At 47.1% G+C, this 19,134-nt stretch overlaps 1 protein-coding gene and 2 long non-coding RNA genes across 4 annotated transcripts in view; 1 reads left to right on the forward strand and 2 right to left on the reverse strand.

The window, feature by feature from the left end:
- LOC134910249 (alcohol dehydrogenase 1A-like) overlaps window positions 1–19,134 on the reverse strand; it is a 381,795-nt gene that overhangs the window by 134,904 nt on the left and 227,757 nt on the right. For both annotated transcript variants that reach the window (XM_063918078.1, XM_063918069.1), the window contains exons 4-5: window positions 18,988–19,075; window positions 18,534–18,753 (exon numbers count right to left, since the gene is read on the reverse strand). In XM_063918078.1, the coding sequence (XP_063774148.1) occupies window positions 18,534–18,753; window positions 18,988–19,075 (308 nt within the window). The remainder of the gene's footprint in view (window positions 1–18,533; window positions 18,754–18,987; window positions 19,076–19,134) is intronic.
- LOC134910257 (uncharacterized) lies at window positions 3,491–5,226 on the forward strand. The gene is made up of 5 exons (XR_010176154.1): window positions 3,491–3,680; window positions 3,779–4,150; window positions 4,232–4,407; window positions 4,681–4,808; window positions 5,082–5,226. It is a non-coding gene; the product is annotated as an uncharacterized LOC134910257 (long non-coding RNA).
- LOC134910260 (uncharacterized) lies at window positions 5,239–7,863 on the reverse strand. The gene is made up of 3 exons (XR_010176158.1): window positions 7,557–7,863; window positions 6,176–7,452; window positions 5,239–5,316 (listed from the first exon to the last, which is right to left on the reverse strand). It is a non-coding gene; the product is annotated as an uncharacterized LOC134910260 (long non-coding RNA).

Here is a 19,134-nt window from a genome sequence, read left to right on the forward strand (position 1 = left end):
TCTTGAACTTGAATTTTTGTATGTACAGGTTCAAAGATTTCAGATTTAGAATAGGTCTTACCGAGCCGTCCGGCTTCGGTACCACAAATAGCGTGGAGTAATACCCATTTCCATGTTGTAGGAGGGGTACCTTGACTATCACCTGCTGAGAAAACAGCTTGTGAATGGCTTCCAATACCGTCGCCCTGTCTGAGGGAGACGTTGGCAAAGCAGACTTTAGGAACCGGCGAGGGGGAGACTTCTCGAATTCCAACCTGTAACCCTGAGATACTACCTGCAGAATCCAGGGGTCCACCTGTGAGCAAGCCCACTGTGCGCTGAAATTCTTGAGTCGACCCCCCACTGCTCCTGAGTCCGCTTGTAAGGCCCCAGCGTCATGCTGAGGGCTTTGCAGAACCCTGGGAGGGCTTCTGTTCCTGGGCAGGAGCTGCTTGCTGCCCTCTCTTACCCCTTCCTCTGCCCCGAGGCAGATATGACTGTCCTTTTGTCCGCTTGTTCTTATAGGACCGAAAGGACTGCGGCTGAAAAGACGGTGTCTTTTTCTGTTGGGAGGGGGTCTGAGGTAAAAAGGTGGATTTTCCGGCAGTTGCCGTGGCCACCAGATCCGATAGACCGACGCCAAATAATTCCTCCCCTTTATACGGCAATACTTCCATATGTCGTTTGGAATCCGCATCACCTGACCACTGTCGCGTCCATAAACTCCTTCTGGCAGATATGGACATCGCATTTACTCTCGATGCCAGAGTGCAAATATCTCTCTGAGCATCTCGCATATAAAGGAAAGCATCCTTTAATTGCTCTATAGTCAATAAAATACTGTCCCTATCCAGGGTATCAATATTTTCAGTCAGGGAATCCAACCAGACGACCCCAGCACTGCACATCCAGGCTGAGGCGATGGCTGGTCGCAGTATAACACCAGTATGTGTGTATATACTTTTTAGGGTAGTTTCCATTCTCCTATCAGCTGGATCCCTGAGGGCGGCCGTATCAGGAGACGGTAACGCCACTTGTTTTGATAAGCGTGTGAGCGCCTTATCCACCCTAGGGGGTGTTTCCCAGCGCGCCCTAACCTCTGGCGGGAAAGGGTATAATGCTAATAACTTTTTTGAAATTAGCATTTTTCTATCTGGGTTAACCCACGCTTCATCACATACATCATTTAATTCCTCTGATTCAGGAAAAACTACAGGTAGTTTTTTCACCCCCCACATAATACCCCTTTTTGTGGTACTTGCAGTATCAGAGATATGCAAAGCCTCCTTCATTGCCGTGATCATATAACGTGTGGCCCTACTTGAAAATACGTTTGTTTCATCACCGTCGACACTAGATTCAGTGTCTGTGTCTGGGTCTGTGTCGACCGACTGAGGTAAAGGGCGCTTTACAGCCCCTGACGGTGTCTGAGACGCCTGGGCAGGTACTAACTGGTTTGCCGGCCGTCTCATGTCGTCAACTGATTTTTGTAATGTGCTGACATTATCACGTAATTCCATAAACAAAGCCATCCATTCCGGTGTCGACTCCCTGGGGGGTGACATCACCATTATCGGCAATTGCTCTGCCTCCACACCAACATCGTCCTCATACATGTCGACACACACGTACCGACACGCAGCAGACACACAGGGAATGCTCTTATCGAAGACAGGACCCCACTAGCCCTTTGGGGAGACAGAGGGAGAGTTTGCCAGCACACACCCAAGCGCTATAATATATATGGGAACAACCTTATATAAGTGTTGTTCTTTATAGCAGCTTAAATATATCAAAATATCGCCAAAAAAATGCCCCCCCTCTCTGTTTTACCCTGTTACTGTAGTGCAGTGCAGGGGAGAGTCCTGGGAGCCTTCCTCACAGCGGAGCTGAGCAGGAAAATGGCGCTGTGTGCTGAGGAGAATAAGCTCCGCCCCCTATTTCGGCGGGCTTTTCTCCCGTAGTTTTAGATAACTGGCATGGGTTAAATACATACATATAGCCTCAATGGCTATATGTGATGTATTCTTTTGCCATAAAGGTATTAAATATTGCTGCCCAGGGCGCCCCCAGCAGCGCCCTGCACCCTCCGTGACCGCTTGGTGTGAAGTGTGTGACAACAATGGCGCACAGCTGCCGTGCTGTGCGCTACCTTCATGAAGACTGAAGAGCCTTCTGCCGCCTGTTTCCGGACCTTCAATCTTCAGCATCTGTAAGGGGGGTCGGCGGCGCGGCTCCGGGACGAACCCCAGGGTGAGACCTGTGTTCCGACTCCCTCTGGAGCTAATGGTGTCCAGTAGCCTAAGGGGTATATGCAATTGCAGGCGAATTCCAGAAAAAGTCGAATTCCGGAATTTTTTCGCCTCCAAAAAACAATTCGCCTATGCAGTACAGTACTTTATCGCAAAAAAACGGACATTCAAAATTCGACTTTTGGCAATTCGACTTTTTTCGCATTCGACTTTTCTGCAATGGTACAGATGCTGCAATTCGCCCAAAGCATATTCAATTCAAGTTTGGAAATTCGCCTGCAGTGCTTTTCGACCGCAAATTCGCCTATTTCAGTCCGCCTCAGTTGACTGGCGGGATCTAAAAAAAAATTTTTAGTACATGTTTTTTTTGGATATTTGAGGATTGCTAGTAGCATATCTATTTATATTTGAAAGGATTATCTACTTGGTTTGTCTTTTTTTGCTTCACAAGTATTATTTAATTGATTTTTTAAAGGAATATTTTTTTCTTCAATCTCCTGAGGGAAATTTACCCATGATTCCACAGTTTTTCCCAGGATACACTTCTGCAAAGCCCCTCCTATCTCCTCACTCCCAGGTTTGAGACTACAGGGAGAAGGAGCCATTTTACAGTCAGCTCTGTGGAATCGTTTTTTTAGGAAAATTCCTGCGTTTTAAAACACATTCCTATTTTTGTACTGACTACAATGATGGAGCCTTTTTCTGACCAGATTGTGATGTTCATGCTGGCTGCAAGCATGATGGAGGAAGAAAGTGCTGATGAACATCAGGATCCAGGTCAGCAAATGTCTGCATTGGGTGAGCCAGTATTGCGGGTTTCATTTCCACGTCCACGCCAGTATCGCACTAGGCGTGAACTGGAGGATCTCAGCGAGTTCGAGGTGATACAAAATTATCGCTTATCGACTCGCGACATATATTCGCTGTACGCTCTGTTGGAGGCCGACTTGGAACCTCGGGCACGGACAAATCGTGCAATCAGCGGTTTTCAGAAACTGCTGGGAACGTTACATTTTTTGGCGTCAGGCACATTCCAGCCTACACTGTCTCAAACATGCGGTTTTTCACAGTCGACACTGTCGCGCTGTATAACCCAGGTCATTAGGGCTTTCCGCAAATTGACGATCCAGTACATCACATTTCCAGAGACGGACAGCGAATGTCGTGAGATCAAATTAGGCTTTTTCAACAAATACAAATTTCCCAATGTGCTGGGCGCGATTGACTGTACCCACGTGCAGATCAGAACACCACGGAATTCAGAGGAATGTTTTCGGAACCGAAAACAGTTCCATTCCCTGAACGTGCAGGCGGTCTGTGATGTAAACATGAGATTTTTGAACATTTTTGTGGGATTTCCTGGATCATCTCACGACTCCTTCATCCTAAGCCAGTCATCGCTGTTTGACAAGTTTGAAACAGGAAACATGCCTGGTGGCTGGCTGTTAGGTATGTATTTTCATTTTTTTATTTTTTTATTATTTTATTATTATTTTTTTTTATTATTTTTTACAAGTACCTAACATTTTTTTTTATATTTTCTATAGGCGATGCGGGTTATCCAAACAAACCGTGGCTGTTGACCCCATTGTCTAATCCTGTTGGTAGAGCAGAAAAACGTTACCAAGAGACACACATTGCATCGAGGGGAGTAATTGAGCGTGCCTTCGGTGTACTTAAAAGCCGGTTTCGATGTTTAGACACTTCCGGTGGTGCTCTTTTGTACTCACCGTCGAAGGTTTGCGGCATGGTAAATGCATGTTGTATTTTACACAACATATGTGTCGCAAACCGTTTGCCGGTGACTCTTCGTCGCAGTGCTTTCCGACGCGGGAACCGGTCTTCTGCTCTACCGGTGGGTATGGACGAAGGAGAGGATTCCCGGCGGACATTGATCCAAAATTATTTTGCAGTTGCCTGTGAGTATACTGACATTTGTATTATCGTGTAAACTGACATTGGAATATTTTTAAAAAAACCTCTTCATTTATGTATTTCAGAGTTTTACATCCTGTTGATGTATATCCCCAGGCCATGTTTGTACAGTTCGTTACCCCGTTTTATCCTGTTGTTGGGTTCCCGCAAATATTTGATCCTTTTATCCAACTCTACCATGGGTGAACCTACTGGTGATGTGGACCTGACCCTCCGCCATGTAGCAGACAACCCCCCTCAGGTGAGATGTATTGACCAAAACTCCCTTGTCCAAAATCACCCCGGCATGTCCAAAGTGCAGCCCTCCGGCATTTGCAAGACTGCACATCCAAGCATTCCCTGAAACAGCAATGCTAGGGAATGTTTGGATGTGTAGTGATGCAAGTGCAGGAGGGTTGCATTTGGGCCGCTGCAACCCGCTTGTGTTGTGTGGACTGTTGTATGTACCTCTTTTTCCAGCCCCAGGGTGACACTATCACCCATATCTGGATGCTCAAACTTTTCTCTTCCACAGGTCCTGCGATGTATCTTCCCAAGTGGCGTGGATGTGAGGAGACACGACATTTCACCTGATGTTCCATGGGTGACCCTACTGGTGATGTGGACCTGACCCTCCGCCATGTAGCAGACAACCCCCCTCAGGTGAGATGTATTGACCAAAACTCCCTTGTCCAAAATCACCCCGGCATGTCCAAAGTGCAGCCCTCCGGCATTTGCAAGACTGCACATCCAAACATTCCCTGAAACAGCAATGCTAGGGAATGTTTGGATGTGTAGTGATGCAAGTGCAGGAGGGTTGCATTTGGGCCGCTGCAACCCGCTTGTGTTGTGTGGACTGTTGTATGTACCTCTTTTTCCAGCCCCAGGGTGACACTATTACCCATATCTGGAAGCTCATACTGTTCTCTTCCACAGGTCTTCCGGTGTATCCTTCCTAAGTGGTGTGGATGTGAAGAGACAGTTCCCTTGATGTTCCCTGGGCAATCTACTTACGTACAATTCAAATGCATTACAAATTTTAATAAAAACCACAGGAAACTTCTATTTTTAAAAGTTTATTGAAGAAAAATTTTTAATAAAGTTTGAAAGTTAATTAAAACAAAAAAGTAGTTTGTTCTTCTTTACATTCTTTTCTTGTGTATATAGATATCTGTGGGGAAAAGAAAAAAAAGTATATTAAAGTAAAGACACACTAAACTCATGTTCATTTATTTTCACTAAAAATTTGTGGAACAACACAGTCCAGCATGACCCATTGCTGGACTGTGTGGTTCTACAGAGGCATGCGGTTCAAAGTGAAAGAGTGGCATCAGTGGTCAGCACTTTGACACGCTAACATTTGTGGAACAACACAGCCCAGCATGACCCATTGCTGGACTGTGTGGTTCTACAGAGGCATGCGGTTCAAAGTGAAAGAGTGGCGTCAGTGGTCAGCACTTTGACACGCTAACATTTGTGGAACAACACAGCCCAGCATGACCCATTGCTGGACTGTGTGGTTCTACAGAGGCATGCGGTTCAAAGTGAAAGAGTGGCGTCAGTGGTCAGCACTTTGACACGCTAACATTTGTGGAACAACACAGCCCAGCATGACCCATTGCTGGACTGTGTGGTTCTACAGAGGCATGCGGTTCAAAGTGAAAGAGTGGCGTCAGTGGTCAGCACTTTGACACGCTAACATTTGTGGAACAACACAGCCCAGCATGACCCATTGCTGGACTGTGTGGTTCTACAGAGGCATGCGGTTCAAAGTGAAAGAGTGGCGTCAGTGGTCAGCACTTTGACACGCTAACATTTGTGGAACAACACAGCCCAGCATGACCCATTGCTGGACTGTGTGGTTCTACAGAGGCATGCGGTTCAAAGTGAAAGAGTGGCGTCAGTGGTCAGCACTTTGACACGCTAACATTTGTGGAACAACACAGCCCAGCATGACCCATTGCTGGACTGTGTGGTTCTACAGAGGCATGCGGTTCAAAGTTTCTTGAATGAAACATGGTTCTACTCACCTTGGTACGCACAACACAAACTTATGCCGTCCACTTCATTTTTCCCCACCAATCCTATGAAGAAGACAAAAACACAGACTAGTGAATAGTAAATTCACACAATTAAAGCCTACTGTACACCATTACAAAAAGGATTTTTGGAAGAAAAAAGTGGTATCAGAATAGCTCTTTGGCCCATCATACATGTAGCCACAAGGAGCTTTCATCCGTTACCACACGCGCCTGCATACATGCCCGCACATGTATGCCTACACAAAGCTCCTTGGTAGTACCCGGTCACGGGTGGGGAAGCCCAACACAGAAAATAGTAAGAAAAAAAACAAACTAATGGGAGGGGAAGAAAGGGATACATGAAAAACATTTGTAAATAAATAAAACAATACGACCGGGTTTATGGTGGAAGTCTGTCCGGATCCTCTTCTTCCCCCTGATAGGGCGTGGATGTCCTGGGAGGCTGGGGAGTATGTTGACTGGTCCTCTGTGCCCATGCTGCTGAAGATTGTGTGGCCGGTGGTGGAGGCATCTGGGGGGTGGGGTACATCCCTGTATATCCCTGGTACTCTGTGACTGTCTGTACTGGGATGGGACTTGAGGAAGGGTACGAGGCGTCCTTGTGGCTTGCGACGGCGGATATGGTGGATCACCAGCGTGTTGATTAGCTGTTCCTGGGAGCTTATCATAGATCATCTGCAGTGTGGTTGCGATGACCTGTTGGCTGGATGAGGAGTGTTGATGACTCTCCGACATGTTTTTATTGCTTGCTGCCAGACATGCAGTGTTGTCCACGAGCCGGGTCATGGATTCGGCCAGAATGTTAAGTACGGTCATACTCTCCCTATGATCTTGCATTCTGACCTGTAGTATTGTGGCCGTGCTGTCGGAAAGAGTCTTTTGCAGTTCAAGCAGACTGTTTGCCATTTTCTCCATTGTCCTCTCAATGTTGTCCAGTCTGCTTCCCACGACATTTGTGTATGTATCCTGGCGTGTCCCAATCTCTGATGCCAGGGTGTGAACCCTCTGAACAGTTGAGGGATTCTGCCCTTCCTGGATGTCTGCCACAACTTGGATTTGGGCAGCTGAAAAGAAAATTAGACAATATTATACACATTCATCATACATTTTTTTGAAGGCTCACAATTCAATTTACTCACGCAGGGATGTTGTAACTGGAGCCTCCTGCACTTCCACCTCGTCATCCTCTGACGACTCCTGTAGGAGATCCGGCCTGAAGTAGGAACCAATCCCCGAAGCTAGTCCGCTGCTGGTTCGTGGCACCACTGTTTGCAAAATAATTTTTTTGGGAAAGTTAATAAACTTTACACAACTGCTGAACCCCCCCCCCCCCCCTCCACCCTCCCACACACACAAAATAAATACAAACCTTCTCCATCCTGTGATGCCGCTGCTCCAGGAGCTCCACTTGTCCTCGTTTCGGAAGACTTTTCAAGGGTCTGGCTGGATACGTCTGCACGGCTGTCCTCAAACCCAAGAAAAGTTTCGTCTGTTAACCCTGTAGACTCAAACAGATCGGGTGATGGGTCCACAAGGGTTGTGTCTTGAGGCTCTTCAGTCACAGTCCCAGAGCTCCTGGAGAGACGACGATCTGGTGATGGCCTGCGCGCAGGAGCTGTAGTTTGGCGCCCATCTTGTGGTGTGGTCGCCGACGGTGTCTGGCGCACAGGTGAGAGTCTGTGCGCTGATGTCGTCTGGTGCACAGGTGACAAACTGCGCGATGACGAACTGTGGCGCACAGGTGACGATCTGTGTGCTCGCGATGCTTGCGGCGCAGTTGATGGTCCGCGCGCTGCTGCCGATGCCTGCTGCACAGGTGACGGTCCGTGCGCTGGCGATGTCCTGTGCGCAGGTGATGTCCTCTGGGCAGGCCTGTCTGAAAAAAAAAAAAAAAACACATTTAGCACATACAAACATTTTAAAGGGAAGTACAGCTCATGTGAATGTATTCTTACCATCAGACCTCCTTTTGGACGGCTGGTCTCCCGCCTTCTTCCGTCTTCTGGGCGGTTCTTCCTCCTGGGGAAAGCCAGCAGGACGGCTGGAGTCCACACCTCCGCGAACTCCTTCGACCATGGCAGGGTTCATGCGCCTTCTAATAACGTTCTCCCAGGGTAGCCACTTCAGATTGAGAGCCGGGCCACCTCCCGTAGCTGTCTCATGTCGGCGCTGAATCCCCATCTTCTTCTTGGTCTGTCTGCGGCAATCACTGTACCGCTTCAAGCAATTTCTGGTGCTCCGGCGGTTTCCAGATATTGCAGTGACTTGATTGGCAATGGATTCCCAGATGATTCGCTTAGCCCTAGCTGATGTTGTCTGTGCCTTTGATCCATACAAATCGTCGTAGGACCTGTCGACGCAATCCACTAAGGTACAGTTTTCCGCCTCAGTATATCTGGGTCCACGCACCTTTTTCTGTCCTGCATCTTCACCAGAGGCTTCCTCCTCCGACTGCTCCTCTGGCTGGCTTCTTGCCTTTAGGGATTAAAAAAAATAAAAAAAAATAATAATAAGATCGGTATGTACCTGTGAGTGTCAGTATCCCTGGCATTGCGCACATATTCCAGTAGGTGTGCATGGCATTGCGCAAACTACAGTAAAGAAAGTTTGATGCTATTTGTGTCTGCAGGTGTGGTTAGTACCTTTCTACTAGGCTTTTTCTTGGACTTCTCATGGGCCCTTGACGACCGCGGCTGGTCACTACATGCCTGGTCGGTCGTATCCGCCTCCTGGGTTGGCTCCCACTCCTCGTTGCTATGAAGGGATAGATCCGAGGGGGTGGGGGAAGGGGCGGATCGGGTCTGCTTGTCCTTTGACATCTCTGTTATAAAATAAAATAAAAATAAAATAAACATACATACATACATACATACATACATGTATAAATGGCTGACCCACACAAAATGGCTGACCCACACAAAATGGCTGACCCACACAAAATGGCTGACCCACACTGTCGACCAAACTTGCTCCAAATCAGCCCAAAATGGCCAGAAAGCATCCCAGCACACTCAGGAGGTACACCACAGCAAAATTAGGCGGGAAAACACATGTTTGCCAAACTGCCGACAGCACAGGTCGACCAGGCTGTCGACTAAACTTGCTCCAAATCACCCCAAAATGGCCAGAAAGCATCCCAGCACACTCAGGAGGAACACCACAGCAAAATTAGGCGGGAAAACACGTTTGCCAAACTGCCGACAGCACAGGTCGACCAGGCTGTCGACTAAACTTGCTCCAAATCACCCCAAAATGGCCAGAAAGCATCCCAACACACTCAGGAGGTACACCACAGCAAAATTAGGCGGGAAAACACATGTTTACCAAACTGCCGACAGCACAGGTCGACCAGGCAGTCGACTAAACTTGCTCCTAATCACCCCAAAATGGCCAGAAAGCATCCCAACACACTCAGGAGGTACACCACAGCAAAATTAGGCGGGAAAACACATGTTTGCCAAACAGTCTACAGCACAGGTCGACCAGGCTGTCGACTAAACTTGCTCCAAATCACCCCAAAATGGCCAGAAAGCATCCCAACACACTCAGGAGGTACACCACAGCAAAATTAGGCGGGAAAACACATGTTTGCCAAACAGTCTACAGCACAGGTCGACCAGGCTGTCGACTAAACTTGCTCCAAATCACCCCAAAATGGCCAGAAAGCATCCCAACACACTCAGGAGGTACACCAATGCTAATAGAAGACCCAAAAAAGTCAATTAAAGAATAAAAAAAAAACGTGAAAAACTACCCCAAAACACAAGTCTCCCCCAAAAAATGCAGCAACACAAGCAAGGGGCTATACACATACCTGCACACATGCACACATACACAAACACCCCATATACACCTCATGGCAACCCCCACTACACAAACACATACATGCAACACCAGACACACATGTGGTACTTACCTACAAATGTAGTAAAAGCTCCTAAAATGGCTCTCCTCCGGGTAACAGGAATCCTCCTGACTGTCCTGGAATAAAGCCTGCTGGGGTGTCCAAACGATATCCACAGCAAACAACCAAATTGCTAGCTCTGCACCTCCTCACACCTCTCTGCAGGTTCACAAAATGGCTGCAGAGCACGCAGCAAACAAGCCCTAATAAAGGGCTGCTTTCGGCGGGAAGGCGAATTCAGTACTCCCACTACTCGCCGATTGGCCGTAATCCGCCTGGGGGTGGGTCGAATCAGTTATACATTGAATATGGTGAATTCAGGGTCCCGGCGACAGGGCTGCGGCTGGCGATAGCGGGCGAATTATACAGGGGCGGATTAAATGACGCGATTCGCCCGCTATTGCATATACCTATAAGAATTAGAGATGAGCGGGTTCGGTTTCTTTGAATCCGAACCCGCACGAACTTCACTTTTTTTTTCACGGGTCCGAGCGACTCGGATCTTCCCGCCTTGCTCGGTTAACCCGAGCGCGCCCGAACGTCATCATGACGCTGTCAGATTCTCGCGAGACTCGGATTCTATATAAGGAGCCGCGCGTCGCCGCCATTTTCACACGTGCATTGAGATTGATAGGGAGAGGACGTGGCTGGCGTCCTCTCCATTTAGATTAGATTTAGAAGAGAGAGAGAGAGAGAGATTGCTGTGATACTGTAGATTAGAAGAGAGTGCAGAGTGCAGACAGAGTTTAGTGACTGACGACCACAGTGACCAGTGACCACCAGAGACAGTGCAGTTGTTTGTTTTATTTAATATATCCGTTCTCTGCCTGAAAAAAACGATACACAGTCACACAGTGACTCAGTCTGTGTGCACTGCTCAGCCCAGTGTGCTGCACATCAATGTATTGTATATAAAGCTTATAATTGTGGGGGAGACTGGGGAGCACTGCAGGTTGTTATAGCAGGAGCCAGGAGTACATGATAAATAATATTATATTAAAATTAAACAGTGCACACTTTTGCTGCAGGAGTGCCACTGCCAGTGTGACTAGTGGTGACCAGTGCCTGACCACCAGTATATTAGTAGTATTGTATACTATCTCTTTATCAACCAGTCTATATTAGCAGCAGACACAGTACAGTGCGGTAGTTCACGGCTGTGGCTACCTCTGTGTCGGCACTCGGCAGGCAGTCCGTCCATCCATAATTGTATTATATACCACCTAACCGTGGTTTTTTTTTCCTTTCTTTATACCGTCGTCATAGTCATACTAGTTGTTACGAGTATACTACTATCTCTTTATCAACCAGTGTACAGTGCGGTAGTTCACGGCTGTGGCTACCTCTGTGTCGGAACTCGGCAGGCAGTCCGTCCATCCATAATTGTATTATAATATATACCACCTAACCGTGGTTTTTTTTTCGTTCTTTATACCGTCGTCATACTAGTTGTTACGAGTATACTACTATCTCTTTATCAACCAGTGTACAGTGCGGTAGTTCATGGCTGTGGCTACCTCTGTGTCGGAACTCGGCAGGCAGTCCGTCCATCCATAATTGTATCATAATATATACCACCTAACCGTGGTTTTTTTTTCATTCTTTATACCGTCGTCATACTAGTTGTTACGAGTATACTACTATCTCTTTATCAACCAGTGTACAGTGCGGTAGTTCACGGCTGTGGCTACCTCTGTGTCGGCACTCGGCAGGCTGTCCGTCCAACCATAATTGTATTATATACCACCTAACCGTGGTTTTTTTTTCATTCTTTATACCGTCGTCATACTAGTTGTTACGAGTATACTACTATCTCTTTATCAACCAGTGTACAGTGCGGTAGTTCACGGCTGTGGCTACCTCTGTGTCGGCACTCGGCAGCCCGTCCATAATTGTATATACCAGTGACCTAACCGTGTTTTTTTTTTCTTTCTTTATACATACATACTAGTTACGAGTATACTATCTCTTTATCAACCAGTCTATATATTAGCAGCAGACACAGTACAGTGCGGTAGTTCACGGCTGTGGCTACCTCTGTGTCGGCACTCCGCAGCCCGTCCATAATTGTATATACCACCTAACCGTGGTTTTTTTTTCTTTCTTTATACATACATACTAGTTACGAGTATACTATCTCTTTATCAACCAGTCTATATATTAGCAGCAGACACAGTACAGTGCGGTAGTTCACGGCTGTGGCTACCTCTGTGTCGGCACTCCGCAGCCCGTCCATAATTGTATATACCAGTGACCTAACCGTGGTTTTTTTTTCTTTCTTTATACATACATACTAGTTACGAGTATACTATCTCTTTATCAACCAGTCTATATATTAGCAGCAGACACAGTACAGTGCGGTAGTTCACGGCTGTGGCTACCTCTGTGTCGGCACTCGGCAGCCCGTCCATAATTGTATATACCAGTGACCTAACCGTGGTTTTTTTTTCTTTCTTTATACATACATACTAGTTACGAGTATACTATCTCTTTATCAACCAGTCTATATATTAGCAGCAGACACAGTACAGTGCGGTAGTTCACGGCTGTGGCTACCTCTGTGTCGGCACTCGGCAGCCCGTCCATAATTGTATATACCAGTGACCTAACCGTGGTTTTTTTTTCTTTCTTTATACATACATACTAGTTACGAGTATACTATCTCTTTATCAACCAGTCTATATATTAGCAGCAGACACAGTACAGTGCGGTAGTTCACGGCTGTGGCTACCTCTGTGTCGGCACTCGGCAGCCCGTCCTTAATTGTATACTAGTATCCAATCCATCCATCTGCATTGTTTACCTGAGGTGCCTTTTAGTTGTGCCTATTAAAATATGGAGAACAAAAATGTTGAGGTTCCAAAATTAGGGAAAGATCAAGATCCACTTCCACCTCGTGCTGAAGCTGCTGCCACTAGTCATGGCCGAGACGATGAAATGCCAGCAACGTCGTCTGCCAAGGCCGATGCCCAATGGCATAGTACAGAGCATGTCAAAACCAAAACACCAAATATCAGTAAAAAAAGGACTCCAAAACCTAAAATAAAATTGTCGGAGGAGAAGCGTAAACTTGCCAATATGCCATTTACCACACGGAGTGGCAAGGAACGGCTGAGGCCCTGGCCTATGTTCATGGCTAGTGGTTCAGCTTCACATGAGGATGGAAGCACTCAGCCTCTCGCTAGAAAACTGAAAAGACTCAAGCTGGCAAAAGCACCGCAAAGAACTGTGCGTTCTTTGAAATCCCAAATCCACAAGGAGAGTCCAATTGTGTCGGTTGCGATGCCTGACCTTCCCAACACTGGACGTGAAGAGCATGCGCCTTCCACCATTTGCACGCCCCCTGCAAGTGCTGGAAGGAGCACCCGCAGTCCAGTTCCTGATAGTCAGATTGAAGATGTCAGTGTTGAAGTACACCAGGATGAGGAGGATATGGGTGTTGCTGGCGCTGGGGAGGAAATTGACCAGGAGGATTCTGATGGTGAGGTGGTTTGTTTAAGTCAGGCACCCGGGGAGACACCTGTTGTCCGTGGGAGGAATATGGCCGTTGACATGCCAGGTGAAAATACCAAAAAAATCAGCTCTTCGGTGTGGAGGTATTTCACCAGAAATGCGGACAACAGGTGTCAAGCCGTGTGTTCCCTTTGTCAAGCTGTAATAAGTAGGGGTAAGGACGTTAACCACCTCGGAACATCCTCCCTTATACGTCACCTGCAGCGCATTCATAATAAGTCAGTGACAAGTTCAAAAACTTTGGGTGACAGCGGAAGCAGTCCACTGACCAGTAAATCCCTTCCTCTTGTAACCAAGCTCACGCAAACCACCCCACCAACTCCCTCAGTGTCAATTTCCTCCTTCCCCAGGAATGCCAATAGTCCTGCAGGCCATGTCACTGGCAAGTCTGACGAGTCCTCTCCTGCCTGGGATTCCTCCGATGCATCCTTGCGTGTAACGCCTACTGCTGCTGGCGCTGCTGTTGTTGCCGCTGGGAGTCGATGGTCATCCCAGAGGGGAAGTCGTAAGCCCACTTGTACTACTTCCAGTAAGCAATTGACTGTTCAACAGTCCTTTGCGAGGAAGATGAAATATCACAGCAGTCATCCTACTGCAAAGCGGATAACTGAGTCCTTGACAACTATGTTGGTGTTAGACGTGCGTCCGGTATCCGCCGTTAGTTCACAGGGAACTAGACAATTTATTGAGGCAGTGTGCCCCCGTTACCAAATACCATCTAGGTTCCACTTCTCTAGGCAGGCGATACCGAGAATGTACACGGACGTCAGAAAAAGACTCACCAGTCTCCTAAAAAATGCAGTTGTACCCAATGTCCACTTAACCACGGACATGTGGACAAGTGGAGCAGGGCAGGGTCAGGACTATATGACTGTGACAGCCCACTGGGTAGATGTATGGACTCCCGCCGCAAGAACAGCAGCGGCGGCACCAGTAGCAGCATCTCGCAAACGCCAACTCTTTCCTAGGCAGGCTACGCTTTGTATCACCGCTTTCCAGAATACGCACACAGCTGAAAACCTCTTACGGCAACTGAGGAAGATCATCGCGGAATGGCTTACCCCAATTGGACTCTCCTGTGGATTTGTGGCATCGGACAACGCCAGCAATATTGTGTGTGCATTAAATATGGGCAAATTCCAGCACGTCCCATGTTTTGCACATACCTTGAATTTGGTGGTGCAGAATTTTTTAAAAAACGACAGGGGCGTGCAAGAGATGCTGTCGGTGGCCAGAAAAATTGCGGGACACTTTCGGCATACAGGCACCACGTACAGAAGACTGGAGCACCACCAAAAACTACTGAACCTGCCCTGCCATCATCTGAAGCAAGAAGTGGTAACGAGGTGGAATTCAACCCTCTATATGCTTCAGAGGTTGGAGGAGCAGCAAAAGGCCATTCAAGCCTATACAATTGAGCACGATATAGGAGATGGAATGCACCTGTCTCAAGTGCAGTGGAGAATGATTTCAACGTTGTGCAAGGTTCTGATGCCCTTTGAACTTGCCACACGTGAAGTCAGTTCAGACACTGCCAGCCTGAGTCAGGTCATTCCCCTCATCAGGCTTTTGCAGAAGAAGCTGGAGGCATTGAAGAAGGAGCTAAAAGGGAGCGATTCCGCTAGGCATGTGGGACTTGTGGATGCAGCCCTTAATTCGCTTAACAAGGATTCACGGGTGGTCAATCTGTTGAAATCAGAGCACTACATTTTGGCCACCGTGCTCGATCCTAGATTTAAAGCCTACCTTGGATCTCTCTTTCCGGCAGACACAGGTCTGCTGGGGTTGAAAGACCTGCTGGTGACAAAATTGTCAAGTCAAGCGGAACGCGACCTGTCAACATCTCCTCCTTCAAATTCTCCCGCAACTGGGGGTGCGAGGAAAAGGCTCAGAATTCCGAGCCCACCCGCTGGCGGTGATGCAGGGCAGTCTGGAGCGACTGCTGATGCTGACATCTGGTCCGGACTGAAGGACCTGACAACGATTACGGACATGTCGTCTACTGTCACTGCATATGATTCTCTCAACATTGATAGAATGGTGGAGGATTATATGAGTGACCGCATCCAAGTAGGCACGTCACACAGTCCGTACTTATACTGGCAGGAAAAAGAGGCAATTTGGAGGCCCTTGCACAAACTGGCTTTATTCTACCTAAGTTGCCCTCCCACAAGTGTGTACTCCGAAAGAGTGTTTAGTGCCGCCGCTCACCTTGTCAGCAATCGGCGTACGAGGTTACATCCAGAAAATGTGGAGAAGATGATGTTCATTAAAATGAATTATAATCAATTCCTCCGCGGAGACATTGACCAGCAGCAATTGCCTCCACAAAGTACACAGGGAGCTGAGATGGTGGATTCCAGTGGGGACGAATTGATAATCTGTGAGGAGGGGGATGTACACGGTGATATATCGGAGGGTGAAGATGAGGTGGACATCTTGCCTCTGTAGAGCCAGTTTGTGCAAGGAGAGATTAATTGCTTCTTTTTTGGGGGGGGTCCAAACCAACCCGTCATATCAGTCACAGTCGTGTGGCAGACCCTGTCACTGAAATGATGGGTTGGTTAAAGTGTGCATGTCCTGTTTTGTTTATACAACATAAGGGTGGGTGGGAGGGCCCAAGGATAATTCCATCTTGCACCTCTTTTTTCTTTTCTTTTTCTTTGCATCATGTGCTGATTGGGGAGGGTTTTTTGGAAGGGACATCCTGCGTGACACTGCAGTGCCACTCCTAAATGGGCCCGGTGTTTGTGTCGGCCACTAGGGTCGCTAATCTTACTCACACAGTCAGCTACCTCATTGCGCCTCTTTTTTTCTTTGCGTCATGTGCTGTTTGGGGAGGGTTTTTTGGAAGGGACATCCTGCGTGACACTGCAGTGCCACTCCTAGATGGGCCCGGTGTTTGTGTCGGCCACTAGGGTCGCTAATCTTACTCACACAGCTACCTCATTGCGCCTCTTTTTTTCTTTGCGTCATGTGCTGTTTGGGGAGGGTTTTTTGGAAGAGACATCCTGCGTGACACTGCAGTGCCACTCCTAGATGGGCCCGGTGTTTGTGTCGGCCACTAGGGTCGCTAATCTTACTCACACAGTCAGCTACCTCATTGCGCCTCTTTTTTTCTTTGCGTCATGTGCTGTTTGGGGAGGGTTTTTTGGAAGGGCCATCCTGCGTGACACTGCAGTGCCACTCCTAGATGGGCCCGGTGTTTGTGTCGGCCACTAGGGTCGCTAATCTTACTCACACAGTCAGCTACCTCATTGCGCCTCTTTTTTTCTTTGCGTCATGTGCTGTTTGGGGAGGGTTTTTTGGAAGGGCCATCCTGCGTGACACTGCAGTGCCACTCCTAGATGGGCCCGGTGTTTGTGTCGGCCACTAGGGTCGCTAATCTTACTCACACAGCTACCTCATTGCGCCTCTTTTTTTCTTTGCGTCATGTGCTGTTTGGGGAGGGTTTTTTGGAAGGGACATCCTGCGTGACACTGCAGTGCCACTCCTAGATGGGCCCGGTGTTTGTGTCGGCCACTAGGGTCGCTTATCTTACTCACACAGCGACCTCGGTGCAAATTTTAGGACTAAAAATAATATTTTGAGGTGTGAGGTATTCAGAATAGACTGAAAATGAGTGTAAATTATGGTTTTTGAGGTTAATAATACTTTAGGATCAAAATGACCCCCAAATTCTATGATTTAAGCTGTTTTTTAGTGTTTTTGGAAAAAAACACCCGAATCCAAAACACACCCGAATCCGACAAAAATAATTCGGTGAGGTTTTGCCAAAACGCGTTCGAACCCAAAACACGGTCGCGGAACCGAACCCAAAACCAAAACACAAAACCCGAAAAATTTCAGGCGCTCATCTCTAATAAGAATCCAATCCATCCTGCACGCAGGTGAGTTGAAATTCTCTCCCCTAAGTCCCTCGATGCAGTGAGCCTGTTGCCAGCAGGACTCACTGAAAATAAAAAAACCTAAAAACTTTTTCTAAGCAGCTCTTTAGGAGAGCCACCTAGATTGCACCCTGCTCGGACGGGCACAAAAACCTAACTGAGGCTTGGAGGAGGGTCATAGGGGGAGGAGCCAGTACACACCACCTAATCCTAAAGCTTTATTTTTGTGCCCTGTCTCCTGCGGAGCCGCTATTCCCCTTGGTCCTGACGGAGTCCCCAGCATCCACTTAGGACGTTAGAGAAATGTGGAATAGGCATTATAGTGTGTGGCATATGTATAATGGGCATTACTAAAAGGAGGAAAAATGACAAATAATGTAAACGGCATTAATCAGGTTTTTTCTTTTCCTGTGTTTTGGTTTTCCTGTGTTGTATAAGGGGCTCTACCTGGTGAAATGTGTATAACACTACTGTGCTGTCTAATGTGAATTGGTACTATTATGTGACTACGCCCATTCCCCATGAAGCCACGTCCCTATTTTTTGCCACACACCCTGTTGTAACCCTGTCTGTAACCCTGTTTGGAAATGATAAGGGAGGGGGGGAGGGGGGAAGGGGGGGGGGGGGGGTGGACGCCAAAGGACACCTTCACCCTGACCGTGACAAGGTCTACAGCCGGCCCTGTCCAGAGCCACTCCAGGTCCCTATGGATAGCGCCAGGAGGGCAGTTAGGCAGTAAGGCCCTGAAGCTGTGCCCTTTGATGTAATTAATAAACAATATGTCTATCCTAATAATACACAGCATGTAAAATTACAAAGGCTGATTGCTTTGTACTTTATCTGTCACTAATACTTGATACATATTCCCCTATGTTTGTTATGCAGCCTGTGTGCTTGTAATCCAGTGAATCATGAGTCCAAAATGCTAAACTTTTACAAATCTAATGAAAGCCATATTGCTTACTATGACTTACAGATGTTGTTTAATCTAAAATTAGTCACATTTTTAGAATAATGAAAACATGAACAACAAATGCTTTACCTTAGCCGTATTCATGGCAGCTCCGTATCCAGTGGGAAAACCACATCCAAAAAGACAGGCTTTCTCCAATGGTGCTTTATCATCAATCTTTGCTACAGCATCAGTAGGCACGACCGTATATTCAGAAAATGTGCTTGTCCATAAAAAGTGATACACAACTTTTCCTTTGCAGGAAAACCGAGAAGTCTTGTCAGGCATTACATTTTGGGATTCAATAAGGCTTATTGAAAAGAAATAAGGAAGATAAAGCAACAATTATATATTTTTTTTAAATTAACAATTGTAATTATTTTACAACAGATGAGTAATTGTCAAGCTTTAACACAAAACAGTGAATTTTCTGGGTTACCACTCAGGTACACATTCATCAATCTGTGACACCTTAAATCTAAAAAACACACTTGTAATAGTGTTGCTATGATATGAAATTGATGGCTGCTCCTAAAATACTTACTGTGTTTTTAGACAACAGTTGGTGTGTGCACTCCGACAGGAACTGCACTTTCCACATTGAGGAATGCATAGTGGGATTACTTTGTCTCCTTCAAAAATAAAATGAAAGATGAGCTACAATAAAGTATTCTCAGAGTTCTTTGCTGGA

The sequence above is a fragment of the Pseudophryne corroboree genome, chromosome 1 (genome assembly GCF_028390025.1).
Source record: "Pseudophryne corroboree isolate aPseCor3 chromosome 1, aPseCor3.hap2, whole genome shotgun sequence".
NCBI lineage: Eukaryota > Metazoa > Chordata > Amphibia > Anura > Myobatrachidae > Pseudophryne > Pseudophryne corroboree.